Below are 9577 nucleotides of genomic sequence, written 5' to 3' on the forward strand. Positions count from 1 at the left end.
GCTAACAGAAAAAAAAAACAACAACTGCAACCAAACAACCAATTAATCCGAGATTCATATTTCGTATCCATTTCGCAGTGTACTTCACCCCGTCATCTCAATTAATCATAACCAAAATATATGACATCACATTATACACTTTGGAATAAAGTAATAATTGTTGAAAAGGCTTGAGAAAGCAGATTGAACTGGGGTTGTTTGAAATCAATACTTAAGTGTACGGTTCAGCACCCAGTCGGAGGTTACAAGTCTGCGGTTCAGGGGAACACGGTTAACATTGACCCCCCCCTCATATAAAGACATGTTAACCACAAAACGTATACAGCTGATGCAATGATGCTAGCTTCTCTGAAACACACAGAGCTCATCCAAGCAGGAAGGGGATTAGAGGTGTGTGTGTGTGTGTGTGTGTGTGTGTGTGTGTGTGTGTGTGTGTGTGTGTGTGTGTGTGTGTGTGTGTGTGTGTGTGTGTGTGTGTGTGTGTGTGTGTGTGTGTGTGTTTGATCGATTGTAATTAAAGGGGACTACTTTTGAAGGAGATGAACTCAAACAGAGTATACATTTTAATAAGCATCCAATACGAATAAGAAAAAGTATAATTATTAAAGTATTTGAATTGTTTTATTATGTTGGCAAGCAAGAAGTAGAATAAATGGGATAATCAGTCTTATTAAAAGGGTTTGTGCAACCAACCGCACAACAAGACATGATTGTGGCTCTTGTCGCTCTCGTCTCTGTCTGCCAACGACATGCGCGCAGAGCGGGGAGTCATGTAGAGTGACGTAGACTGATAATCCCTCTATACATCATGTTGGTCCGAATGTAATCAGCCACTTGGACAAACGGTTGTCATGACGCCATTTAAAAGGAGCTCATTGGGCGACGGCTTTCTCCAGAGAGAAGCAGGAGTGAGTCTGAGATGCAGGACCCTTGAACACCTGACGTTGCCATGGTGATCACCTGACGTTACCATGGTGATCGGCAGGAACCAATCAAATGATAAACCTTTATATTGGAGTATATTTCTTAACAAACATGATTTAGGCTTGATAATGTATCATTGTGTATTCCCTAGTCATCTATCACCCTATGTTGTGGGAGCAATGAGATGCTGTGAGAGGTCAGAAGCCCTTCACACTGGCTTCACCAACGGCAGCATCAAGGTCTAATGAGGATGATGGTAATGCCAAGTCATTCAGTAAATCAACTCAAGCTTTCATTCGTCTTCTGCTGTTTTTCAGGTACAACGTTGACACCAGAAGCTCCAACCTCTCCAAACATGTAAGTTTTGGATAATAAATCTATATTCAGTGGCTCCAAATCCCTCTCTAAAGGAATTCCTGATCCTTCTCATTAGAGAGTTCGGTGCTTCATGCCTTTCTATCGTGTGCTCTTAAAGTTACCTCCTATTGGCTTCAACCTTTCATACCTTCTGACATACGGAAGAGCATTCATGCAGCGTCCCCTTGACCTCATCCACCCGTTGTCTTCACAGCCCTCTCACGTCTCACCCTCTCTGTCTCTCTTTTCCTCATCGCTTACTCAATCCGGATGAGCAGAAGGTAAGACGCAGTCCGGATCAGCATCTGTTCCGAGCCAACAACATACTCTCACTCTCAATCCATGCACACCCATGGCCTGTTGGCCTTTGACCTCTGAATACCAAGCGCCTGATATAGATCCCCCCCAGACAGGGACCTGGGCCCTAGCTTTAGGAGGGTGAGGCTCTCTGGGTGGGGGGGGGGGGTCTTGACCTAGCTTTAGGAGGGTGAGGCTCTGTGGGGGAGGGGGTAGCTTTAGGAGGGTGAGGTTCTGTGGGGGGGGGGGGGTAGCTTTAGGAGGGTGAGGCTCTGTCGGGGGGGGGGGGGGGGGGGGTAGCTTTAGGAGGGTGAGGCTCTGTGGGGGGGGGGGGGGGGGGGGGGTAGCTTTAGGAGGGTGAGGCTCTGTGGGGGAGGGGGGGGTCTGGGTTAGCTTTAGGAGGGCGAGGTTCTGTGGGGGGGGGTTAGCTTTAGGAGGGTGAGGTTCTGTGGGGGGGGGGGTTAGCTTTAGGAGGGTGAGGTTCTGGGGGGGTTAGCTTTAGGACGATGAGGTTCTGTGGGGGGGGGGGGGGGGGGGGGTTAGCTTTAGGAGGGTGAAGGTTGTAGTTTGATACTCTGTGTGGGCGTACAAAGCACTTCAAGCCTGTAAAATACTTTCAGTAACATTTATCGGTGACATTTAACGGTTGTAACACCAAAGGGCATTGTGCTTCACGGTGCTGGGGCGCTTCTCAATAAATAGGATGAAATATAATGTAAATATAATGCCATGGAAGGTCACCCCCATATGGAAATCATTTGGGGAGGTTCATTGTCACAGAGCTGTAGTTTGAACAACAAAGTGGGAAACGATCATAACAAGATAACAGAGCAGAGCAGCCACAGACTGAACTAGTGTTGTAGTTCTAGAGTCTGTACTAGTAAACTAGCACTGGTGCCTCTGGGAGTGGTCGGTTGTAGCGATGGGATGGAGCTGTTGCCACTCTGTGAAGGACTCCTTGTGTTGCCCCCATGAAGGACTTCCTGGGTCAGATGTTTTGCACGCTGGGGGAGATCATCGGATCCACTGGAAGCAGACTGGAGAAAACACTTTCGTGAGTGGAAGACACACACACACACACACACACACACACACACACACACACACACACACACACACACACACACACACACACATTCAAACACAGACTCATTGTTTTAATCATTGTTAAAACAACGAGTTCAATCACAATTCCAAGCAAATCTTGTCTGATCACAAAAGCCATAATAGAATATAACCGCAAGCGGTGATTAACGGGGTCCGAGCAAAATTAAAAGTCAAGAACACACTAATGGAAGATATATAAATATAACATATAATTGTCATATTTAAGGAAAGGTGTTCCACTTATAAACCTGAACTGCAGCCTCATTCACATGGTCAATATGTCTATTGAAAAGCACACAACATCCAGAAAACTCCAAGCACACATTTCTCAAGTGAATTAAGGGCTTTCTTCCAAGCATATACCTGAAAAATCTTCGAAATCTGGGGAAATTCAACATTTGTGGTTAAGAAGACAAGGAAAGAAATATAAATATGACAGTTAATTATGAAGGAAAATTGGTAAATGAAGAAGTTCCCCTTAATGCCATACTGTGTCTTGGCAGTCAGATTCTTGGAATCGAATGAGTCAGAATGTTGATTGCTTTTCAATGTTGTGTTTCTTAAATGAGTAGCAATGACAGAATGGGTGTGTTCAAAACCGCCTACTTGCTTACTACTCTTACTAACTATGACGTCAAATTGAGTAAGCAGAACGTAGTAAGCATCGCTAGCTTACTAGACGTACTCAACTGCCCCAGAATGCACTGCGTCTATTCAAAAGAACAGTGGAAGCAATGGCGCTAAACGGGGAGCCGCCGCAGCAGAGCCCACAGCCATACCGATGTAATTGTTTAATAATTGTTTTTAACACATCACCGCAAATCCTTAGGTTGAAGATGTACTGTGACGTTAAATGTGACGTTTATATATTTATTTATAATATTTATTAACGGCGCCCGGCCGGTAGGTTATTGACACGTCATTTGATTCACGTCATCTGAGGTGGTTAAGTAAGGACGGTCTTCTGAACGTCGATTACTCAAATGGATTACTCAATCATTATTTAAGGATTCGAGAAGTAAGCCAAATATTTAGTAGGTAGTAAGCAGTAAGCAAGTAGGTGGTTTCGAACACACCCAATGTCATGTTCAGCTTGTTTATAATGCTCTAATCAGGATTCAAACTCTCAAACTCTTAGGATCACCAGTACACGGCATTATCCCGTTGAGCCACTGACATTCCTGAACTGCATGAAGCCTAATTCACATGCTGAAAATGTCGAGCACACAACATCAAGAAAACTCGAAGCACACATTTCACAAGAGAATGAAGGGCTTTCTTTAAATAGTACAGATCTGAAAATGTGCACTGTTAATGGTATCCATCTAATGGTAGTAATACAATAACAAAATTGTCATATAGGGAAAATGGGTTGAGACTGTGGACGTTTGGCTTTTCTATGAAATTGTGGGAAAAGTAAACATTTTTAGAGCAGAAGACCAGGATGAAAAAGATGCATTTTTTATACAATAACAAAATGGTCATATAAGAAAAATGGGCTAACGGCTCCAAATTTATTGGCCAATATTTCTCAAATGGAACTAAATAAAACAAATTCTGTTTGAGGATTTTTGTGAGGCTTGGTCTAAAGATTTTATGTGGCGATTTTGGTGAATTTTTGATTATTTTTGTAGCCTGTGAATCTTTTATCGTGGTTGGCTTTAATATGAAATTGTGGGAAAGTAAAAAAATGTAGGGCATGAGATGAAGATGTTCATATACAGTGTATATAGAATTAAATGTACTTGGATATGGAACCCATATTTGAACATGTTATTAAATAAATGATTGTGTATAAATAGTATTATATATATATACCTACGCATTTAATACTGCGTTTAAATGTTGGCTCTCTTGTTGAGAAACACACAGACAAGCACGCACACACGCACACGCACAGACACACGCAACAATCTGAAAGCCATGCTTGCTGTTACTCCTGGTGCCATCATTTGAAATTATGAGGGGAGAGGGAGAGGGAGAGGGAGAGGGAGAGAGAGAGAGAGAGAGAGAGAGAGAGAGAGAGAGAGAGAGAGAGAGAGAGAGAGAGAGAGAGAGCGCTTCTCAGATGCCCTTGGAATCCCATTATTGTCTTATTTTTCATGGAATTCGATTTTGTGCTTTTTCTTTTGTGATTGTGTCTGTGTGCGTGTGTGTACAAGTGCATGTGTACGCACGCGCATGTGTATGCACGTGTGTCTGTTAAAGGAGGAAGGTTGGAGCTTTGTGGATCTGCCGGCTCCTTGGTAACAGGGAGAGGCATGGGGTGATAGATACTGTGTCCTAGTCTTTGTCCTGGAGGTGAGACAGGCGGTCTCTCTTGGAGGTGAGAGAAGCAGTCTCTGTCCTGGAGGTGAGACAGCCGGTCTGTCCTGGAGGTGAGACAGGCGGTCTCTGCCTTGTAGGTGTAACAGGCGGTCTCTGTCCTGGAGGTGAGACAGGCGGTCTCTGTCCTGGAGGTGAGACAGGCGGTCTCTGTCCTGGAGGTGAGACAGGCGGCCTCTGCCCTGAAGCTGAGACAGCCGGTCTCTGCCCTTTAGGTGATACAGGCGGTCTCTGTCCTGAAGGTGAGACAGGCGGTCTCTGTCCTGAAGGTGAGACAGGCGGTCTGTCCTAAAGGTGAGACAGGCGGTCTGTCCTGAAGGTGAGACAGGCGGTCTCTGTCCTGGAGGTGAGACAGGCGGTCTCTGCCCTTTAGGTGAGACAGGCGGTCTCTGTCCTGAAGGTGAGACAGGCGGTCTCTGTCATGAAGGTGAGACAGGCGGTGTCTGTTCTGGAGGTGAGACAGGCGGTCTCTGTCCTGAAGGTGAGACAGGCGGGCTCTGTCCTGAAGGTGAGACAGGCGGTGTCTGTCCTAGGCAGCGTTAGAACGACAGGGTTATGAGCTCTTAAAGAAGGAGAGCTTTTGAAGTGGAGTGCACACCAGCCATAGAACGCCTTACAGCCATAAGTACCTCATATAGCTCTTCTCCATTTATATATTTTTGGTGCCATTCCATTGATGGGTTTCTATGGCAACAGAAAAGATGTTGTAGCTCCAGTTAAGGATCCGTCTCCTCATTCGCCTCGTTGATCAAACCAGAGTCGGGCCAGATCTATTTTCAGAGCGCCACTCGGTAGGGGAGCACAGCGCCGAGAGCCAGGGCTAGAGGGGTAGCCCTCCACCCCCCCAGTACCACCAAGCATCACCCAGCATCAGCCAGCACCACCCAGCACCTCCCTCCACCCTCCAGCACCACCCTCCAGAAACACCCAGCACCGCCCGCAATGATCAACTCCCGAGACACCAAGAAGACTTTCAGATCCAAATGTCCCAGACCATGCCCCCCACGACCCCGCAGGGGGAAGGGGTTCCTCTTACACTCCTCAAGGTTCAGCTCCTCCACCAAGTCACCTCAGAGTGATGCGGGGATGCAGGCAGCGCGCCAGCACTCTGTATGTTGCTAAGCACCCCACAATAACAGTGATGAAACGAGAAGAGCCGACGCACTCATGAGAGACAACACAGACCACAACCACTTTGGATCGCTTATATATATATATATATATATATATATATATATATATACAGGGTGCGATTTGCCGGTGGGATGGTGGGGATTATCCCCCCTCTGGTTTACACGTCCTACCCTCTGCTGAATTATTTTTATCCTCGGTGGGGATAAAAATTATCCCCCCCACCCAAAGTATTTCACAATTTTTCACCATTGCATCGTAATAATTAACAACCAAAATACACAGGGTCCATCTTCATTTTGATTGTGCTGTGATTTTGATCTACCGGGAGCGAGTCAGAGGCGTCGCGCTCGCAGAAAGCAGTTTTATTTTGAAAACGAACCGGAAGGCAGAGGTGTTTCGCGAGCGATTTTTCGTCTCCCTGGCTGACAACATTGAGCGCAGGCTGGATGACAACGGGATAATCTCTGCCGCCGCCGCTCTAAATCCATCAAACTGGCCATCTGAGGAAGACGAGCGCATCCTCTACGGCGAGAGGAAAAAAAAAAAATACACAAAACTCTTGCTGTTGAGGCCGCAACCAGTCCCATACTCCTGAAGGGACTCCATGAGTTTAAATGTCACGGTGTCACAGAAGAGTGCATGCGCAAAGTTCTCACCGCTGTCTCCACGCTCCCAGTGTCCACAGCCGAGTGTGAAAGAGGTTTCAGCGCCATGAACCACATTCTTACAGATGGCAGAAACAGAATGAATGTGTCCGCACTGCACAATCTGCTTTTCATCTCTGTAAATGCACCAGATGTTGCCTCCTTCCCGGCCTGCAGATTTGCAGAGATATGGTTGAAGCAGGGTCACCACGCTGCTATCGATCCGCCAACGGGAAAGCAAAAAAAAGAGGCTGAAGCGCGTCATCAGAGCGGACTGTTTTCGTAGTCTGACCTATAGTCTACCCGATTAACCCATAAAAAAAAAAAAACGTCTTGACAGCACATTGTGGTATTTCATATTTTCTGTTGAACTGATGTCGGGGAAAAAAAAATATATTTTTTATTTTTTTATTTGGCACATTTAAAAACAATATTAGCTACGAGAAAATATTTCTGCAAATGCAGTGGTTAAGTTCACGTTCAAAATAGGCCTACCGCCTACGTTATGAAGCCTAAGTGTAAGGTTTAGATACACAAGGTCACAAGATCAACTGTTTTCATAAGTTTTCACACTGTTCTCAAAATTATCCCCCCCTCTGGTTTTTTCACAAATCGCACCCTGTATTTATATATATATATATATATATATATATATATATATATATATTTAAGCAATAGATCACGCCAGGCTGTGGTATGTGCTCATTATACCACTGTTAAGGGGTGTTGTCCGGCCCCGACGCGCAGCGGAGGGCCGGCGACCCCCTTCACAGTGGTATAATGAGCACATGCCACTGACTGAAGTGATCTATTGCTTTTATACAACGGTTACTGTTATGGCGAAACGAAAGTCATAGACACACTACATTTAAAAAGAAACCAAGAAAGTCAAAATAGCCGTTTTTATTAAAGACTACCAAAAAGTAGTCCCTCCTGGCTGCTGCTATGCATTGACTGTCGCTATGCAACACACTTTAGCGTCCCTCCGAGAGAAGGCTCCGATAGAGCGGTTCGCCGGCAATTTATCCTATGGAGCAGTTCACTCGCCGTGTGCCTAAGCTTTCGTTAGTCTCTCCATCGCCTTGCTCACTCCCGGAGTAACAACATTTACACCCTCTCCATCATCCAACATATGTTTTACTTTGTAACTGTTTCTACTTCCAGGCGCGGAGTGATATGCAAACTTTCACAAAATGATCGGGCGTCATAGCAGTTATGTATACGCTCATTATACAGTTGGGAACCAATCAGATCGCTGGATTTAGGTCCCCCGTTGTATAAATATATATATATATTAGCGCTGGCCGATTTTGTGATTTTTTTTTTTAATGATTTATAGAAAGTGCAGAGAACAGCTGGATACATATCATACATTATTTTAGATTTCAACATTTTCTTTTTGAGAATTTTGTGTATTTTTTTAAGGCGAAATTTCAAAGTTCTCAGTTACAATTTTTTTGGAGACATGCTGAATAAATACATAATGTTTTCAAACGTGATTATGATTTTTTTCCATAATTGAGCAGCCCTAATATCTATATCTATATACAGTATAAACATATATACATACATATATATGTAAATATATTAGGGCTGTCAAGCGATAAAAAAAAAAAAATCTAAGTAATTACAGGTTCTGTGATTACTTAATCTAAATTAATCGCTTACTTACATTTTTCTGAGAAAGTATTTAAAAATTATTTAATTCAAGTAAATTATGGCAGATGAGTGATTCAATAGGCATAATAGACTTCAAAGTTCAATGCCTCTTTTATTTAAAACATGTCCTTCAGTCCCTCCAGAAGAACGCGATTATGCGATCGCATAATTCAACGCATAATCCGCCAAAGTCTGGATATTCATGCAGGGGCCGCATTTTTTCAAATATGCCGCACTTTCACCGCATAAATTGCAGATTTCCGCGCAAAATATGCAGGGCTTGCATGATATCATAATCCTCGCATTTTAGTTGCAAAAAAAGTCACATATATCTTAGCAGAAAGTTGAAAAATGTTGCGTTTACTTCATACAAGAGCAGCCATTTCCCCCTGTTGCAATGGGAACATTATGTAGTGACATAATTACGCGACGTGAACGTCATCGAACGGTGCATTTTTAGATAAAAATGAATAACATTTCCATCTCACTCAAGATTCAATGCATCTCAGTCGAGTGTGGCTGCCTGCTAGCGCCAGCTTCAGGGGCTTTGGCAGCTCGTACCTGCAAGCTTTCTAAAAAAATTTTTGCGTTGAGGTGATATTTAAGGGTTGCTGAATTCCGGTGATAGGAAAATTCCTTACTACAGCGATTGCAGATAACGGTGTTCCTTTCTACAGTTCCGTCTGGGAGTTTAAACTTGAACTTTTCGTTCACGGGGCCGAGCAGCGTCTCCTCGCCTGCCTCCATTTTGTTTCAACGCAAATGACGCACCGGGTCAAAGGGCATTATAGAAGCGCGATTAATCGGCGTTCATTTTTTTAATGCGTTATTTTCTCTGTAATTAATTAATCGAAATTAACGCGTTCATAATATATATACATGTGCTTATACATATATACTGTATATTTATATACTATACTGTATCTATATATGTATATAAAATCAGGTCCACTCTTGAAAATAACTGCTGTAAATTGATATGGAACTATTCCCATTGATAGTCTCATCATTGTAATAATCCTCATCACTTCTCTGCCCCCCTGGTTTCACAGAGGCAGTAGACTGAAAAGAACATTGTCTTTATCCGTCTCTACCGACAAATAAGAAGCCCAAATTACAACTTCAAATAG

The 9577-nt window shown here is 43.9% G+C and overlaps 1 protein-coding gene across 1 annotated transcript in view; it reads left to right on the forward strand.

Annotated features, from left to right (window-relative positions):
* Positions 1-9577, forward strand: part of LOC115556751 (copine family member IX) — a 92020-nt gene that overhangs the window by 39759 nt on the left and 42684 nt on the right. The window contains exons 5-7 of the mRNA XM_030374030.1: positions 1242-1281; positions 1560-1562; positions 2556-2632. Of these exons, the coding sequence (XP_030229890.1) occupies positions 1242-1281; positions 1560-1562; positions 2556-2632 (120 nt within the window). The remainder of the gene's footprint in view (positions 1-1241; positions 1282-1559; positions 1563-2555; positions 2633-9577) is intronic.

Source organism: Gadus morhua, chromosome 13 (assembly GCF_902167405.1).
Source record: "Gadus morhua chromosome 13, gadMor3.0, whole genome shotgun sequence".
NCBI lineage: Eukaryota > Metazoa > Chordata > Actinopteri > Gadiformes > Gadidae > Gadus > Gadus morhua.